Source organism: Nuphar pumila, chromosome 6 (genome assembly GCF_984573655.1).
Source record: "Nuphar pumila chromosome 6, dmNupPumi1.hap1.1, whole genome shotgun sequence".
Classification (NCBI taxonomy): Eukaryota; Viridiplantae; Streptophyta; class Magnoliopsida; order Nymphaeales; family Nymphaeaceae; genus Nuphar; species Nuphar pumila.
Window position 1 is genome coordinate 12,452,571 of NC_143254.1, and position 21,214 is coordinate 12,473,784.

General features: G+C 37.2%; 1 protein-coding gene across 1 annotated transcript; it reads left to right on the plus strand.

Moving 5' to 3' along the window:
* Positions 1-1,853: 1,853 nt before the first annotated feature.
* Positions 1,854-2,462, plus strand: LOC149833988 (transcription factor bHLH150-like). Its single transcript, XM_090009252.1, has one exon. It carries the CDS (start codon positions 1,854-1,856, stop codon positions 2,460-2,462), a length of 609 nt encoding a protein of 202 aa, XP_089865378.1.
* Positions 2,463-21,214: the final 18,752 nt, after the last annotated feature.

Below are 21,214 nucleotides of genomic sequence, written 5' to 3' on the forward strand. Positions count from 1 at the left end.
TCTTGGGATTCAAATTCTCCCCACCAAGTAGAGTGCAATATCTAATTAGATACCATCCTAGCCTGAATTTCTTGGGATTCAAATTTCTCCCCACCAAGGACGCAGAGACAAGAAAAGGATGTGCTCCAAAACATCATTATCAGCTTTCTTTGGAATCATTTTTCAAGAATTCTCATAATGTAAGAAAAAAAAAGATGATCGGGATTAGAAAAATGATATTAGAAACAAGCAATGCAGAAAATCTTGAAGTTGACAAATCTAAAAGCAACCGACCTATTGGTCTGAAGGATACGTAGTTGCATGAATATGCGTGCTGATGCCACTTTCCAGCCACGAGGAGGCTACACATTGGTAGATAACGCAGTGCCCCCCGTCGAGATATTATCCCACTGGTTTTAGATATCACTTCCACCTACGCTACATGGGTCTCTCTCTCTCTCTCTCTCTCTCTCTCTCTCTCTCTCTCTCTATATATATATATATATATATATATATATATATATATATATATATATATATATGTGTGTGTGTGTGTGTGTGTGTGTGTGTGTGTGTGCTGCAGTTGTTTGTATATGCAATTTAGCAAAAAACTTATTTTTTTCATGTTATTTTTAATTTTTCTTTGTAATCTAACCTCACACATGAAATGCAGATAGATGTTTAGTAGAAAACAAGTTTTAAATCACGTGTTTGCAACATGCAAGCGGATTTTTAAATGGCTCAAAAAAACAATAGCCATAATGTACCAAAATTTCATGATTATAAATCATATTAATAGAAAGAACAAGGATCAGCATCACTCAAAACGGTTAATTGGTCCACTTGTTTGGATCATTGAAAATCATAGCTTTAGGTGTTATTTTCTTCATTTTAATAAGCTGACATATTTGCCACTATTTAGTTATTGAAAAACATCTAAAATAAGTTTCTTAGAGAGAAGAAATCAAAAATTGATTAATATTCAAGTTTTTTCATTAAATCAACTCCATCCAAAGCAAGATTTTTAGTACATAAGCAATGATAAATATATCTACCAGTTTAGACCAAGGGGAAAACATGTTTTCTTTTCATAACGAGGAACCCTCACCCAGAACAGGGTCACTTACTAGGCTCGGCCTCCTGTGAGATAAACCACAGGTAGGGTCACCAACACCCAAACCCTTAGGGAAGCCCATCAGTTAAAGGCACCCACACACACCGGGTGACAGTCGAACCTTGGACGAAAGGGTCAGCACCTTCGCCCTATGCCCGATTCCATACTGGTGACATGTTAAACTACAATTTAAAAAGGGATATATATATATATATATATATATATATAGAGAGAGAGAGAGAGAGAGAGAGAGAGAGAGTCGCGTGCACGGATCAGCAGCGCACGCATGGTGATTGCAACCGCTACTAAATCTCATTTTTCTACATACATTTAGTGGCGGTCATAGACCGCGTCTCATTAAGATTGGGCATCTACTGTTACGCCCAATCGTGTGTGTGAGAGAGAGAAAGAGAGAGAGGTCGTTTCATTTTAGAAATCGTTAAAAACGGGTAAAGGACATTGGGGTCGTTGAGGAAATAGCGGGGGGCGTGATGTGATAAGGATGCCAATTTGGATACGGAAGTATCCAAAGCCTATTGGTACCTCAGCAGTTTACTAAGACATTGGTCATTGGTCACTCAGATCAAGGGCAGTACCGTCATTTGAGTTCAGCACCTAAACGGCGCCGGCGCAGTCGCCGTCAAAGTCCGACGCTATATATACCGAAACCCCTCACTGTCCACGGATTTTGAAGCCACGCCGCGTAGCTCTCTCTCTCTCTCTCTTTCTCTCTCTCTCTCTCAAAAGAGCCTCGCCGGTGATGACGCAGGAAAACTCTTCAACGGACCAGATTCCACCGAAGCCGGCGGAATGCGACGCGGAAGTCGCCGGATGGGGCGACTCGTTGGCAGGGAGCTCTCGATGGAGCACGGGTCCCGAACGGAGTAGCTACACTCGGAGGCTTTTGAGGGCGCTCCGATCCGTCGGACGGACCGCCGCTCCGGCAGCAGGAGTCTCCAGGACGCTGGTCGTCAAGGAGGCTGCCGACTCCGCCCTGGCGATGACCGCTCGCGGGGAGTCGCGGTGGAGCCGGGCGATCCTTGCGAGGTGGCGCCGGCGCAGGGGGCGGTTCCAGTGGCGGCAGATTCGGGGCGTCTCGGTCCGCCGAAGAGCGGCCAAGATGGAGCCCTCGCCATCTCCGGCGGAGATCCGCTGGATTCCGCCGAAGCGAAACCGAGGAGGGGATGATCACGGTGGGGCAGCGGTGGGCAACCGGCTGAGGACGCTCGGGGGGCTCATCCCCGGAGGACGGAAGCTCGCCGCTCCGGCGCTCATCGAGGAGGCGACCGACTACATCGCAGCTCTGGAGATGCAGGTGAGGGTCATGAGCGCGCTCGCTGACCTCCTCTCGGCCTCTGCACGATGCTGACTCCGGCAATAGCTCGGCCGGAGACCTCTCTCTCTCCTGTTGCTTTGGTTTCCGACGGAATCAGACGGAATCTCGTTTTTCCCGTCAATGAACACACACTTGCTTTGGTTTCGGACGGAATCTCGTTTTTCCCTCGATGAACTCTCTCTCTCTCTCTCTCTCTCTCTCTCTCTGGTTTCTGACGGCATCCAACGGAATCTCGTTTTTTCCCGTCAATGAACACACACACTCTCTCCCGTTGCTTTGGTTTCGGACGGAATCCTACGGAATCTCGTTTTTTCCCGTCGATGGACTCTCTCTCTCTCCTGTTGCTTTGATTTCGGACGGATTCTCGTTTTTTCCCGTCGATAAACTCTCTCTCTCTCTTTGGTTTGTGACGGCATCCGACGGAATCTCGCTTTTCCCGGCGATGAACCCTTCTACGTGCGCGCACGCGTGTAAATTCTCGCAACTTTGTATCAATTCCTTTTCATAAATAAAAAAGGAAAAAGGACATCATTTTGTGCCATGTTTTTCTTTTTAGCGGGAGATGTGTGTGTATGACTGCTTACCGAGATGGACATATTCTTGGTTTTCGTTCCTAAAGTTTCATTTTTTTATTTTTAATTAGGTGTGATGATTGATCTCTTTGATTTATTCCTGCAGGCTGGACTTACAATATCATGTTTTAGTTATAATTGGAATTTTTTGTTGTTGTAATAAATGTGGGGTTCGTTACCCAGAATTTTAGATGAATTTCAAGAGCACCTTTTTTTTTCATTTTTGTTGCATTTTCGGTGCCCGTCTGAAACTCTTAAGTGGATGGGGACAACGATGGTGACAAAGCACCCACGACCCAAATTTGAGCCCTAAAGGTGGTGGTGGTGGTGGTGGCTGCGAGGTAGATGGTCAAGGTTCCATTTTCATGAGCGTCCCCTTGCATATGAGAAAAGACAAAGGATATTGTCTCCTTTGCTCATGTGAAAGCAAAGCTACTCCATGGAGGTAAAGAATGTGTCACGGGTTTACACTATCCAGAAAGTGACCGTAAGTACAAGTCAGCGCGACTAGTTCTTTGATCTCGGGTGATTTACTGGTTTCACTTAAAAAATAAAAAAAGCTAAAATTTGAGATTTATAAAGATGTTTGTTTAAATTGCAAAATCAAAATTATGATTTATCATTTGTGTTTGTTAAGAGCACATTGTAAACCAACAATTGTATGTTAGAAGCACATTTTACTTTACGCACAATTATATGCAGCGTAGAGTAAAATAAAAGCCTAATTAATTTTTCAGCTCAGGGAGCCCTTAAGATAAAAATCTAGATTTTTTGTATAGCATCAATTAGATATTTCATGTTACATATTTAACTGTTTAAGGTGAATGCTCATATAAAGTTATCTTATACGGTTGATCTTATAAAATATCGTTATAATAATTTATAAATATCTTATGTGCTCTTATATTTTAATTTTAGATTTTATAATGGGCTGAATTGAAAAAAAAAAAACTATAGAGTGGTTATAATTAGGTTATGATTTTCAAAACCATACATAGTGAATGTTCTCTTTTGTCTCCCCCATCAAAAAAGAAAAATATCCTTCTCTCATTAGGTTTAGAGAAGAATGAAAGGCCACCTATAGAGGTTTTGTAAGATCTAACACATCAATATCTATCGAGGCAATAATAGATTCGGGTATACTTTTGCATTATATTTTATTTGTTTATTTTTTATCTTTTCGATGATTCAACATAAACAAATTTAGGGATAAATAAAGATGATTTTCTTAAATTAATCCAACAATTGATATCATAGCCTTTTGTTCTTTTTAAATCGTTAAAATATTTTATTTTGCCATTGTATTTTTGTCGGATCGCAGAAATCTCATCGGATTCGGTTGTCCCTTGACCACTTGTGTTAAGGATCGCTAATAAAAAAAAATACCGCAACCGACAATGGAGTTTTAAGTTTGCTATAGGACCAACGACCAACCACGGAGGTGGCGCACCCCTTCGGTGGCCGCAACCCACCGGACGATGTCGGGCAGCTTGTCGGACGTCGTTCGTTCTTTGGCGCAGGCACTGTTGGGTGCCTGCATAGGAAACGAGGAGGAGGGGAGGACCAAATGGTCCTACCCGGTCTCTCATCAGGTTCGGTGAGGGTTGGATGCCCCCCTTTTCCTTTCGACGTCAGGGCGCAGGCAGAGGAGGGTCGAACAATCCTCATTGCGTCATTTGGCTGCGTTCGGACGAAGGTAGGGTCGATCCGACCCTCTCCTTGTGCTTTCGATCGATCGAGAGGTTCCAGACGGAGGAGCGGTTGATCAACCCTTCTCCTTTGGTTTCGAACGATCAGGGGGTGCCGACAGGCCCTCAATTGGTCACCCTCACCAGACATCGATTGACATCTGACGATGATGGTCTGGGGCATTCGGTTCACCCCAACCACCTCCAGATGACTAGGGTCCAACGATCGGCTTGGTTCGGTGCCCATAGCTAGTTTACAGAGACCGACTTGGGTCGGGTGTGATCTGACCCACATATCAGATTCAGCCTCCGTCGGGTCAGGTCATTCCTGACCCGCAGGTCAGGTCATACCTGACCCGCAGGTCGGGTCTAGTCCAACCTGACTCGATGGGCCAGACCCCTTTATATGTGCTATGGACTCATAAAAAAAAGAAGGGAGAAAATTTTTAAGAATTTTTTCTTTTTATTGGGTCCAGACCATTAAATATGCATTTTGGGTCCCTTTAGAGGGTTGACTTTGGATATATTTTTGACGTTATTTGAATTATGACTTTATTTTCTTTTTGTTCATATGCATGCAATCACATATTATATTTAAATTATGTTATTCTTTTCAGAATAAAGGTCTAATATTCTAAAATGAGTTGATTGAAACATGTTACCAAAGTAACCTCTCTTGTGAAGATTGACTTGTTTGAAATATTAAGATGCTTGTATATTTGAGATTCATGCAAATAGTGATCAATCCAAAGGAATATTACTATTTGGCTAAGCTCAAATATACTTTTAGTAATAAATATGTGTTTATTATCAAGTTTTTCATATGAACAATGAGTTAGTCCAAACAAAGGCGTGTTGTTTGACAGAATTAATTGTTCATGTTTGATTACTGGAATAAGAATATCACTTACAAGTTGACATTTTTGTCCAAAGACTAAATGTTAATGTTGTGTTGGGTATCTTGTGATGAAGTTCCTTATAATTTAAATATGTTAATTAATGTTAATACATGTAAATATGTATATTAATTGTGAGTTTATTGTGGTTTGTTTTGTTCTTGATTCAGTAAAAAAATTTGCTTCTACAATATCTGCACATATCAATTCAATCCCTGTTTTGAATGACTCAAACTTTAAAAACTAGAAAGAGAATGTTATGATTGTTCTCGAGTGTATGAATTTAGATCTTGCACTTCGAGAGGATCAACCCACTGCTCTCATAGATAAAAGTTTCATTAAGGATAAACGAAACTATGAGAAGTGAGATTGATCCAATCACATGAGTCTTATGATCATGAAATGTGTAATTTTGGAAAGCTTCAGGGCGCTATGTCTGAAGATGTTAATGTCAAGAAGTTTCTTGAGGAAATTAAAAAATGTTTTGCTAAAAATAAAAAGGTTGAGATAAGCACTCTCCTTTTGAATATTGTTTCAATAAAGTATAAGAGAGTACATTATGGAAATGTCTCATCTTGCTTCAAAACTAAAGGCACTAAAGTCAGAGTTGTCTAAGGATTTACTCATGCATTTAGTTTTGATATCTCTTTTTACACAATACAATCAATTTGAGGTCAGTTATAACTGCTAAAGGGATAAATGAACTCTAAATGAGCTTATTTCATATTGTGTGTAAGAAGATGAAAGAATGAAACAAGAAAAGACAGAAAGTGCTCACTTAGCAGTTACCTCTAAAGATAAATTTAAGAAAAAAAGATAAATTTAAGAAAAAAAAAGGATAAGTTGCAGTGGACCCTCCATCGCACAAAAAACATATGAAAAATCAGGATGCAAAGATTATACGAAATATCATGCTTGGCGTGAAAAGAAAGGTACCCTCTTTACTTTGGTTTCTTTTAAGGTTATATTAACTTCTGTATTCAAATACACTTGGTGGATGAATTCTGGTGCTACCACTCACATAAGTGTATCTATATAGGATTGTCCAAGTTGTCGAATGTCAATTGATGTTGAAGGATTCATCTATGTGGGTAATGACAAATTAGTTCAAGTCGAGGCAATAGAAACTTTTAGGTATTATTAAAGACTGATTGTTATTTAGATTTAAAAGAGACACATTGCATCGTCATTTAGACGAAATTTGGTTTTTGTTTCTGTATTAGATAAATTTGGTTATTCTTGTTTATTTGAAAATAGTCAGTTTAAGTTGTTTCTTAATTGAAATCATATTAGAACTGGTTCTTTATTTGTGGTCAATAACCTATATTTACTTAATATTGTTGCCTCATATCATGAAACCTTGCATTCAAGTTCATGTGGTACAAAACGGAAATTAGTCAGTAAGAATTCTGCTTTATTATTGAACAAGCGCTTAGGTCATGTTTTTAAATAAAGAATTAAAATACAAGGTTTATTTCTAGACTCTCTTGATTTCACCAACATTCAGGTTTATTTTGAGTGCATAAAAGAGAAATGAACAAACATAAAAAAATTAGGTGTCAACCGAAGAATAGACATCTTAGAACTTATTCATATGGATATTTGTAGGTCATTCCTTACAGCTTCTTGGAATTGTCAACAATATTTTATTATATTTATAGATGATTATTCACGCTATAGGTACCTATATTCGATTAATGAAAAATCTATAAATGATTATTCACTAGACACATTCAAATCATTTAAGGCTGAAGTTGAAACCCAACTTGGCAAAAGGATTAAAGCCGTCAGATCTAATCATGGTGGTGAATACTATGGCAGATATGATGGATCATGTGAACAATGTCTAGGGCCATTTGCTAAATTCTTAAAGAAATGCAGTATCGTCCCTCAGTATATCATGCCAGGCACTTTTAGCATGAATGGTGTTGCTGAGAGACAAAACAAGACCTTAAAGGATATAGTAAGAAGTATGATTTATCTTTCTACTTTATCAGAATCTCTCTTAGAAGAGGCACTAAAGACTACAACTTATATACTAAATAGAGTACCAACTAAGGTAGTAACCAAAATGGTGTTTGATTAAATTAGAGCATTCTGATACTGACAGTAGCCCACTTTTTGCATTATGTTGCATGCAATATGAGAGTGAGGGATGAAAGACATCAAGGGAAATTGCAAGGAGCACTATGAAGCATTTTTATATTTGGGGATGTCTAGCTGGGGCAAAGCCATATAGGTCACATAAAAAGAAATTGGACTCAAGAATAGTTAACTGCTATTTTGTTGGATATTCTGAAAGATCTAGGGGTTATAAATTTTATAACCCTATGAATAAGTCCTTTTTTTAGACAAAAAATGTTTGTTTATTTAAGGATGCTGAGTTTGGGGAAGGTGATAAGGTAAAAGACATTACTTTTGAAAAGGAATCTGTTTCTCTTCCTACAATTGTTGTTGATAATGATCAGATTTTAATTTTTGATATTTTTCGAACAAATCCAAAACAAGGTAATATTCAGGATCTCCCTCTTCAAAATCAAATTTTTACTCATGGAGTACAAACTCAACAACCTCAAGAAACACCTCAAGTAACTCAAGAACAAGTGTCATTAAGAAAATACACTAGAGAGAGAAGAAGAACAATTCCAGATGATTATATTATTTTTCTACAAGAATATGAGGGTGATACTAGCTTAAAGAAAGATGATCTAATCAACTTCCAGCAAGCTATATAGAGTTCTAACTCTCAAAAGCGGATAGATGCCATGAATGAAGAATTTAAATCCATGAAAGACATTGATGTATGAGATCTTGTCCCATTACCTGAAGGTGTGAAACCCAATGGTTGCAAATGAATATTTAAAACTAAAAGAAATTCAAAGGGTAATATGAAAAGATATAAGGCATGTCTTATTGTAGAAGAGTTTACTCAAAGAGAAGACATTGACTATATAGAGACTTTCTCTCCAGTTTCTACGAAAGACTATTTTAGAATAATAATGACACTTGTGACTCATTTTGATTTGAAGCTACATTAGATGGATGTAAAGACAACATTCCTTAATGGTGACATTAATGAGACAATATATATAGTGCAACCAAAATATTTTGTCTCAGGCGATGCAAAGAAAATGGTTTGCAAATTAAAACAATCCATCTATAGACTTAAGTAGGCCTACCGTCAATAGTATCATAAATTTCATCAAGTTGTCATATCATTTGGTTTTGAGATGAATGTGGTTGATGAATGCAAATACCACAAATTCAGTTAGAGTAAATACATTTTCCTGATTTTATATGTCAATGGCTTACTACTTACCAGTAATGATATAAGCTTATTACATAAAACCAATAAATTTTTAATAAAGAAATTTGAAATGAAAGATCTTGATGACACCTCTTTTGTATTAAGAATTCAAATACATCAGATCGTTCTCAAGGTATTATTGGATTATCGCAAAAGAGTTATATCAAAAGAATTCTTGACAAATTTGGCATGAAGGATTGCAAACTGGGTGACATTCCTATTGCTAAGAGAGACAAGTTTAGTCTCGCTCAGTGCCCCAAACACCAGTTTGAAGTTAAGGATATGAAAAACATTCTCTATGCATCTGCTGTAGGGAGTTTTATGTATGCTCAAGTATGTACATGCCCGGATATATTATACATTGTTGAGATGTTAGACAGATATCTGAGTAACCCAAAAATAGATCATTGAAAAGCAATAAAAGGGTTATGCGATACTTACAAATAACATAGAATTACATGCTCACATACAGGAAGTTGAATCAATTACAGATCATTGGGTATTCTGATTCTGACTTTATTGGATGCCAAAACAATCGTAGATCTATGTCAGGTTAGGTTTATCTATTGGCCGGGGGAGCTATCTCTTGGATAAGTGCTAAGCAGACACTCATTACATCTTCCACTATAGCGGCAGAGTTTGTAGCCTATTATGAGGCATCCAATCATGAAATATGGTTACACAATTTTGTCACTGGGCTATAAATTTTGGATAATGTTAAACGACCATTAAAGTTGTTTTGTGACAATAATTTGGTTGTACTATATTCCAACAACAACAGAAGCTCGTTAAAGTCAAAACATAGAAACATCAAGTTCTTTGTTGTTAAAAAAAAATGCAGAATGGTCAGATATCTATTGAATATATTGGCATAAATTCCGTGATTACAGATTTGCTTACCAAAGGTTTACCACCTAAGGTCTTTCATGAGCATATTGCTTGAATGGGTGTTGTATCATTTAATGATATGTTGGTTTCGTGAAAGTTTGTATTTAGATGTTCTGAGATAAAATACAAATTTATTTTATTAGTTTAGTATAAGGCTCGGGTTTCAGCTTCTTTTTGTACTCATTTATGGTGATCTCACTAAAGGATAAGGCAAGACCAGTTGGAAATAAGTATGTTTGGATCACATTACATATAATTTTCATGCTTTACATCCATACTTGATCTATGTCATTGGTTATGTCAATATACGTGATCATTGATGAGTCTAATTATGATGATTGTAATGAAGATCACTTTGGTTCTATGTTGACATGATCAATTGACCAGATTGTTGGAGATGTCATCGAGTAAGACAATGTTTTTGAGCTCATAAGGATATTGTATAATGTGTGATTTAATGATAATACATGTGGCCCAAGTGAGAGATTGTTAGATATTTCATGTGGGCCTATATATGTAATTAATCACACATTATAAATTGTCTAAGGTGAAGGCCCATATAAAGTGATCTTATAAGGTTGGGCTATATGACACTTGTAAAGTATGGTTATAATAATGTATAGATAACTCGTGTGCCCTCATATGTCAATTTTTTTTTTATGATGGGTTAAATTGAAAAGAAGGCTAATGGGTGAAACCCCAAAAGCATGTTCTTTTTTACTTGCTCATCAAGAAAGAGAATTATCCCTCTCTCATTAAGTTTAAAAAAGAAGAAAAGGCCACCTGTAAAGGTTTTGAAAGATCTAACACATCAAGATCTATCAGTGCAATAATGGATTCAGGTACACTTTTGCATTATATTTTATTTGATTATTTCTGCTATTTTTTATGATTTAGCTTGAACAAATTTAGTGATAAATAAAAATGTTTTCCCTAAATTAATCCAACAGCATCCCCATCAATGCTTGGGAACATGTTGCAAGTAGACTCTCTTTTTATCTTTCCCAAGTTGTGAGATGAGAGTAGATACAAAGTTTGGAATTGGGGGTAATTCTCATGATGAGACAACTTGGATCCTTGTTCCCAAGATCTGGATTGGTCATGATCCAGACCCACATATTTTGATAAATCCTTCTATTCATAGGATAGTTTCATAAGGGGGATTTAGGTCAGACATGGATTCGGATTGTAAACATTCAATCTATGTCCATATCCAGGAATCCATGGTATGCTAGGAAAGCCAGAAGAGCAAGCATGATGTCTTCAATGCCTTGACTAGCATCTAGCATCCTCCTGTCAGGTGGCTTGCTTCCTAACCCGATGGTGTTTTTCTGCAAAAACATCAATGTTTCATGTCAATAATGCCCTAAACGGGTCCATGACTTTTTCTTTGATAGGCTAGCTGGGGTTAGGCAGACCCCTACCAGTTATACAATGATACCATAGGGATTCGAAGTTGCAACGTCCCAATACAAGGTGACGTGCACTAGCTGCTCTTACTAGACAAGCGGAGCCCCTCATTGGTAAAACCTGTCCATGACTAGCTACTTGAAGCCCTTTCCAACCAAGCTTAGCGATACCAATGCAAAATGGTTCAAAATTGGGTTGGATGTAGGTATGACCCAATTAGTTCCATATCCTTGAAGAACCTTATATATATAGTATAAAACTATTGGATTTGGATTTACGTCAAATGTCATCACAGTATCTTGTAGTCTTGCGGGTTAGGGTTTATATCAGACCCAAATCCATTGACAGGCTACAGGCCCGTGTGTGTGTGTGTGTTTTGGTTTCATTTCTTGGTAATGGCTATCAATGTGGCCAAAGATAAAAGCGTCATCATTTCCAAGGAGAAAGTCTGGCAACGCGGGGAAAGAGAGACGAAGGAGAGAACATGAGCTGCTCCTATTTAATTAATTAGACTAACCTATTTCATTAATTAAAAAAATAATCACTGCCGTGGTCGCCCGCGTGGCCAGCAGGGTGGTTGTGAAGGTGCTAAAAAGACAAATACTGCTGGCGGACGTGTATGTATAGCTTTGAAAGGTGGACCACGTAAGGCAAGGTGGTCGACAGGCCCACATGGGGTTTACTGGCTTCAGTTAGGGTTCTTTGTCAAAAAACAAAAACAAAAAATTAGAGACAAAACGCGACTTGTGCTCATTTAATTAATTAAAAGAAATTGGAGTGGGGAAGAGAATAAATTCCCTCGAACAATAAAATGGGTTAAATGTCTCTCTCTCTCTCTCTCTCTCTATATATATATATATATATATATATATATATGTGTGTGTGCGTGTGATTGGGGTAAAACGGGTCAGTGATGGTCATGCTTGATCCAAAATGTAGTCCAACTTTTCAGATCTAAATATGATTTGGTCATTATATAGTGTTGCGTAGATCCTGTAACAGGAGCCAGACACTACTGGATCCATAAGGTCAGAGCCGTACCTGTGTTTTATGGGGGCCTGAGGCGGAGGGAAAAAATGGCCCCCCTATTAATAGTAGGAGTTTAGGGGCAGCGCTTCCGGATTTTTTTTAAAGAATTAAAATAACAATAAAATTTGCATTCACATTAAACAAATATAATATTCTAAATATTTATATTATATTAAATAAAAATTGAAGAAGACGAGGGGGCGTATGGGATTTTAATGTTTAATCGGATCCGGGTTGGGTAAAAGATCCGAGTCTAATCCTTTAACCGAACATTTTCTAAACAAATGGGAAGCTCAGGCCTTAAAAATGAGCCCCTAAATTTTTTTTTGGGCCAGGGGCCCTGAGGCCCAAGCCTCATTGGCCTCTTTACAGGTCCGGCTCTGCATAAGGTTTTTTTTTTGCTTGCTACACATACTCATTGTAGAGAGAGAGAGAGAGAGAGGTTGATGACGAATTATGAATGAATTGTAGCTTTCTTTTCAGCAATCTTCTGTTATTTTCCTGTCTTTTATCACTTCTATAATTCAGTGGTTGTGCTAGGGTCTCAGTTATTGCAAGGTTCAGGAGTAATCATCATGTTTAATGCGTCATGACCTCTGTCATATAGGATTATCTAAAATATTGATTTTCGTATGAGAAAGTGTTAAACTAGGTCGGTTGGATTCTTATGAGTACCAGATCCAACCATACTTTACGCGATTTTGACCAGGCACCTATTCAGCCCAACCACGTCTCTTCTAAATCTGGCCTACATTTACACACATGCTCTCAGGATCCAATTTAGACTCAAATAATCTCTCTCTCTCTCTCTCTCTCTCTCTCTCTCTCTCTCTCTCTCTCCATATATATCTATATAATACTTTTACTTTTTCCTGTTTTTTGCTCATCTAACCCTCTAGATGTGTTAGAATCTGACCTTTGGATCATGATTTTCTGACGTATATGCAAGATTTTACGGGGGTTGAAAAGTTAACGTTCTACAATGTTTGAAGTTTTTAAACATCAAAAAGCCATATTTTTACATGGAAAACTTTGATCTAATGGTAGATTCCTATTATGACCATGACAAACACATCCATGAAGTTAAATATGGTCAAATCAACTTTCCCGATTGAGTTCCAATTACCACTAAGGTTGCTGACACCATCCTCTTTTATATATATATATATATATATATATATATATATATATATATATATATATATATATATATATATATATATATATATAGTGATTGGTAGCTGCACACGTTATGTGCAAAATGTACATGCAAAATGGGTTTTCTAACCTTTTTTTATTTTTTTTTTAAATACTGTACGTACAGATGTCATCTATGTACTTGATTTTATAAGGATCAGTTCTTGAAGAGTTAGATTCGGACACATGGGTGGGTTTTTATAAGGTTCAAAAAATCTATGGTTCAAAATCTTTGTAAATTTTTGAGACTCCAAATATCATTTTTTTATCCAAAACACATAATCCAAGTGTGGATTCCTCATAAATCGACCATAACCAACACATATTATGGGGTCGGAACTGTGAAGAAAACATTGAAAGAGCAGAAAACCCCATTTAGCACGTATTATTTTGCACCTAACGTATGATCAGCTACCAATTTCTCTCTCTCTCTCTCTATATATATATATATTTTTAAAAATAGTCTTTTGGTTTGTTGGTAAGTTATTATAAAATTTAAAAATCAATAGTTTAAAATTGTTATAAATATTCAAAGCTTGAAAAAATAAAGTGTTGTTTCCTAACAGATCGACCATGTCGAACACATTGTAGGGTCAGATTTATAAAAAACAACTTGAAAATGCCCATTCGCTCATGATAGGCTGACATTAAACTAGAAAAGTGGTAGGCAGTGTCATGACCCGATTCTCAGAGGGGTCAGTCGTGCATATCCAGGTATGTCGATCAGGCCGCAGCTTGAAAGAAGAGGGCTTGCCTGGGGCTGCAGCACACCTGAAGGCCTGCTTGGTTAGCGGGCTTGCGCATGGATAGGGAGTTGCATGCATGCGGTGTGGATCGGGCAAGGTGTGTGGCAGAGGCAGGCGCACAACAAAAGGGGGCGCAGCGGGTTGGGGCTTTAGGGAAGCTGCAGCAGCGTGCGGCTAGACAGAACCATTGGGTCATATGTCACAGGGCAGGGACATGATCAAAGGGGGGGAAGAACACCTTGGAGCATGTCCCGGTGGAGGACACGGTCACGAAAGGGAGAGAGATAGGGACGTGTCCAGGTTAACACTTGAACAAACAAACATACCTGGTCCATGCTCGAGCTACATATACCACGTTGATGGACACAAAAAAAACGATGCACCATGATGTATTCCGTCCAAGCCTGACACAAAAGAATCGGTGGTGGTTGCCCGTTGTCAGCGGGTTCTATGTGAAGCTGTAAGCCAAGGATCAAATCCCGCTGGCACATGGAATCTGTCGTTGCTTTATCAAGCACGGAAGTTGGGTCGTCTGTCCTCAACCTGAAGTTTTACCTTACAGGGAGGCAGGCTCATTAAATAACCCGGTTCTCAATGACAGTTTTCCTAAGTTATTAAAAAAAGACACTAAACAGCCACCACCTTCTCATGGACAATGTGAAAATCAGCCCCTACATGTTGCATCCATGATTACAAATCTCAGTACGGAGATTTTCTGGGGAAAAGTATGATTTTGGTAATAAAGTGTAAATTTAATTTTTTTATACTGAGAATATATAGTGATTGGTTCCTCTTATAGACAATCTAAATTTTTTATTTTTTATAGATTTTTAGAATCTAACATTACAGATGTGATTACTAGGTATCAGCTTTTTGCATCATCTGATTATAACACATGCAAACTGGTTTTTATAAGGATTCAAAATAAATTGCTTTGATTTTTTATAATTTTTGTAGCTCATAAAATCATAATTTTTGTCAATCAAGCTTGATCCAACAATCAATTTCTATCAAATGATCTTCTATATAGATCAATACATCTGATTTACCAAACATACCTTCCTACAATGAAAATCAGTATTGTCCACACTTTATGGAGGGTTACGAAGAACCTCTCTCTCTCTCTATAGAGAGAGAGAGAAATCATAGGTTCAAACTTTATAGACTCAACCTGAGACCACATAGATGTGCTAGTAAAAACGAAATTCAATAGCTGATTCCTAACAAAATGGCCGGACTTGCAAAAAGGAATTGGAAGCACCTGGTTCCTGTACTCTAGTGACTATATATATATAATTCTCCGGTACATACCTCCATACAATGAGTTAGAACTCATAGATCCAAGATGTGATCTACATGTTTGATTTAGTCAAGATCGTCCCTCGGCCCTTAGACCACTGGATTCTGCTGTATAACATGTTTTTTTTGGCAAATCCAAAATTCAACTATTGAAAGCTTTTCAGCTTAAAAATATATATTTTTTGACTAAAAACCGTGATTAAGGGCCGATCTCCACTAAATCAAACATGTAGATCACATCTGATACCAAAGACTTTTGATATATATATATATATATATATATATATATATATATATATATATATATATATATATATATATATATATATAGAGAGAGAGAGAGAGAGAGAGAGAGAGCATGCTAAATGGTTTTTTGGATATTTTTTTGTTTGTTTTTAAATTTTGACTGTATAGGTGTGATCTATGGAGGAATATTTTATACCCAGAGAAATTTTATTTTTACACTCCCCACCACCCACCATCTTACCATCACCACCACCAGCACCCTCCTCCTTTCTCTCATTTTTTCATTCTGTTTTTCTCATGCTATACAAACAAGCTAAAAAAATTCTTTTGGAGAATTTCTCATATGAAAAAACTCTCATAAGCAAAACTTTTTTTCCTATGAGAGTTTTTCTCTCTTCCAAACGTGCCCTAAGTATAGGAGACAAGCAACGCGTTGCATGTGGGCACCGATTAAAACATTTACGCTAATTTTGAATCATTTCACGTGTGACCTTAAAATTTGTAGGATTATTAGTGATGAACTGGACTCTGTATTAGAGAGCCCAACTTCTTTTAATGACTTCTAGAATACCCCAACAAACAAATCAGCCGTCGTTGATGTATCTGACACATCCAAGGACTTCAAAAGAATTATTCTTTTAGGGCATGAGACTAAAAACCTTATTAAGTTCTATAGTTTATATTTGCCCATCTATCTGCCACAATATTGCATCCTATTCTCTTAGAAAGGCTTTCTAAACTTGCTACAACGCTGTCATACCTCTAAGACTTTTTATTTCAAGATATTTCTCTCAATCCATTGCAAGAATGCATCTTAATTATAACCAAGCTTTATACTAGTAATGGCTTTAGCTATAGCCTAGAACTGATAAGATCTTGCTACATTGAATAGAGGGATGTAAACGTTTGATGTGGCCAATACACTAATCGGATTTTGCTAAATGGATTCCGGTTCGAATTGTGAAAAACTCATATCAGATCTGCTTTTTTACATGTAAATGGATTTAGAAATCTGTCAAATTCTGTAGCAAAAAATCAAAACTGCATCCGCAACCAATTATAATCGGATATAGTTTTGGCTTGCCGAACGCAACTAGATGGGATATTCATTGACATTCCTAATTGAATAATGTGCATGTTATATAAAAAGTTAATCTGCTAAGTCCACCAGTTCAATCATATGCTTTGAAGCCATAACAAAATATATATCAGGTTGAGCATTTGGATCATTGTGTGTAGGAAATAACTACTAAGTCTTCATCTTGGACTCACAGCTTTTCCCCACCTATTAATGAAGTAGTGATATATTTTCCCTTTTGTTGCTAATGAATTTACACTTCTTTTTCATAAGGGCCATTATTACTATTTCCAATATTCTCACCTTTTTTTTTTCGATAGGCAAGCTGGGGTTAGGCAGACCCCCCTCCAGTTACACAACATACCATAGGGTTTTGAACTTACAACGTCCAACACATGGTGACGTGCACTAACTCCTAACAACTCCATTACTCTCACCTGCTTTCACTCACTCAACATTTTCAGGAAGTGCCTCCTTTCATGGCTCAAAATTATTCTAACCCATAATTTCTTTTTTTTACATTTTTTCCCTTTAAAATTCCTATAACAAGTTTTTCATTCACCATTTTATAGTTTCTAGCTCATTTTTTAGAGTCAAATGGGTAACGGAACTAACATAGATGCTAATGAAACAATGTGTATACATTTCTGAGAGAATGTGTTTGCTGGTATCAAAGTGATGGTTCAACAGTCGGAGTTGGCACATCTTAATCAAAGATATATATTTTGGGTTCAAATTTCAAACTAGCAGTTGAAAAATAAGAAGAAATTGGTGTTGAATGTGATGGCTTGATGGTTGGGCCTCACAATCCTTGTTGAGAGGTATCTACTTCAATGCCACTAGGCAACCATCCCCTACCATGACAATCAAAAAGGAAAGAAGAAGATGGACGAGCCTTCTCAAGTATTTCCACGTTTCTTCTTGTGGCAGGTTTTTCTGATGTTTTGAGTTCAATTTTAATTTCTTTTTGTTATAATGTGAAGAAACCACCATTTTGGTTCACACATCCACAGTGACAAAAGTTAAAAACGGCAAAATATTGAAAATAAAAAATATAAAAATAATTTTTATAAGTAAATATAAATAAAAATTATTTAAAAATAAAAACCATATGTGTTTTTCATAATAAATCGCTTAAAACGTAAGTATCATGTTTAAATCATGATATTTATGTTTTGATAAAAAAAAACATGAATTTTGAAAATATTGAGAGAAACTGCCGTTTTTAACTTTCAAGTAATTTCTTGTGATATTATCACCAGATTTTCATAAATCTCACGTCGTCAGTATGCACACAGCCCATTATGGGCCAAGAGGTGCCACACTAACTAGAGAGGAGATCCAGGGAGCCCTTAAGTGACCTGACTATGTGACACAACCAATCACATGACATCATTCAATGTTGGGACTGCAATCTGTTGTTGTGGGCGCCATGCAATGGCCTTGTTTCAATGTGGGTAATATAAAGCGTTAGGAGTATTCTCCCCCTACCCATCAAGGATAGTTTCTTCTTGACCTCATATATATATATATATATATATATATATATATATATATATATGAGAAAACTCATATATTCACATTTTTTGTAAAAATAATCTATGTTCTCAGATATGTATCTCTCTGATCCAATATCAAAAACATGTGTTTTTATAATTGTTGAAAATCTAAAATATAGGCCTATAACTTTATTGTTTTGAGTTCGAATAAAAAATCCCTATAGGGTTCTCGCTTTTTAGTTCTAAGACAAAAAAAAATATACACCGCATACAAAAGCAACCGAACAGTCTATCTTTCATTGGACATTTTTTTTCAACCACTCATTAGATCAAGGTGATCTTGACACACCCCAATTTATCTTTGTCATTTTTATTGTTTTTTTCAGATTTCTGACCCATATAGCCGAAAAATAGTATACAGTAATCAGGATAGGAGCAACTGGACTTGTTCATCTCATGTTTTAGGATCATTGTCGGGATTATATCTCAATGCTTGTTCATCATTTTCCAGCAAATCGGGTATCATGCTTAAAATAGTCCTTTTACGTTTAACTATTTGTGGTTTTGATTTTGGCAAATTGTGAGGTTTTTAGAAAAATACTTCATTTTTCCTGTACAGTGCGATGATTTTTCAGAGAGATTTTTGGTAGTTTTCACCAAATGTTAAGCGCCTGTACCTAAATTATCCATATTCAATCTTATATTGAGTAAGGAGCAGGCACCCCAATCCTTACACAGATTCAAGCCCAGGTACTGCATGTATATATTGAATTGTGATTTCCCAGTCTGGATTTGATTTCACAATAAGGTCTGACCCATCTGGACATCTTTTACCGCTTAAAATGAACCCATAATTTTTGGTCTGGCAAGGGTCTCATCTCTGTAATGAAATTGTAACACCCCGATCTGGAACCTCAAGAGTTCGAGTTCGGTTGGTATTACTTCCCAAAGGGAAGAGTGCAAAGCTTACACAAAGAAAACGTGGCTAAAAAAACTTTTCATTTTATTGCATAATCATCTTTTTCTTACAGTGTTCATCATTCATAACCAAAGAAAAGCAATTACATTATTCTCAATGACAAGGAAAGTAAAAATATCAATGCTCTGCTGAAGACAGGAAAACTGCTCACAAGTGATTGAATTAATGTCTCGAACCTACATTTGTAATTAAACAAAAATGGGGGTGAGTCTACAACCCAGTAAGAAATAATTTTAAGTAAATACACAATCAATTTACAATTGTAGTGGGCTCTAAGCCCCTAGTCTTATTTTACTTCTCGATACACCATACATGTTTGTATATTTTAATTACCCCCATTATCAATCTCAAAAACACTCTCTCTCAACTATCACTAGGCTGACTATACCGGTAATAGTCATCTATGGGCGTAGCAATCCTGTAGAACACCCCAATTCTACATGTTGGCCAGACAATGAACCATACACTCCTAGTGGTCCCCGGACCACCAGGCACTGCAGTGAACCACCACAGGGACCCCAGCGGTAGCTAGTCGGGAGGTCAAGCTCTCAATCTCGGCATGGTTCATGCTACATCCTAACCATGATGGTTATCAACCATCCATGATCCTCCAGAGTCACAAACCAGTGTGAGTGAAATCCTAAGTCATAACTAAGTTCACACATTGAACAATATTCTCAAATTCAAAGTTCACTTGTTCTCTCACGAGTGGTGTCATGACTAATCACAAGAATCTCATTCTTAATCTCGTGATGACGTTAGGACTCACACCACTCTCACTTAGCACGCAATGATGTAGTGTCTCTACATCATTAAATCACCGGCGACCCACTCTCCATGGTGGCTGCACTCTGGCCGCGAACCAGGTAGCCCTTGCCACAGGTCGTCACTTTCGAGATTTAAGGGGTACTGCATACTAAACTCTAAATATTCATTTATACTACATGAATGAACTAGATGCGACTCTAATCCAAACTTAACCTCATCACAATGCATGATATTAATGATCAAATAGATATGCAATCATAAACACAATCGCCTTCTATCATGCATAACATTTTAAAACTAACATGCATATCACAATAAACATGTATTTAAATTAACTCATAATGTCAAGCACGGAATCTATGCATGTCATGGTCTCACTCAAAGCTATCATACTAATCACATAACATCTATAGCACTACGATAACAAGCAATGTAAAAAAGGCTTATTCACATCTAAAGTTACTTATAATATCCCTTACCTCAACTGCGGACACTATGCTCTCTCCAAAAATCGATCCTCACAAAGCTTTAACAATGAGATCTGGTCATTAAAGCAACATATTTAGATTAATTCTTGAAACCTCTTACCAAATTACCAAATTATCCTTCCTGAATCTTACTCAAGAAACCACGGTTTCTGCATTACTAGTTTGACTGAATTTCATAGACCAATGAATTCCCTTCTTTAATACAAATCCAACGCACCAAATCTCACTCGATTCTGAGTTCGGAGTGCGAAGATATGTCCATTTTACTTAAATGGATCTCAAGTATCCAAATGGATATCTTGGTACATTTCGGATTTCGGGGCAATTCGAAATTATTTACTGATCTAATTTTGATTTGGATTCACACCCTGTCTGTTTGGATTCAGATCCATTACATAACTGGATCCAAAACTGCTTGACTGGATCCAGAAAAGTCTGACTGGATCTAGAATAGTCTGATTGGATCTGAACCGAATCCATTCTATTCTGACTGGATCTAGGATAGTCTGACTGGATCCAAAACAGATTGAATGGATCTGGACCTGCTTGACTGGATCCTGGACAGTCTGATTGGATCCAGATCTGCCTGACTGGATCCAGGATAATCTAACTGGGTCCAGGGCCTGCCTGACTGGGTCTAGATCCAAAACTGATCCAGTCAGATCTGGACCCGATCAATCTGGATCTAAGACAGG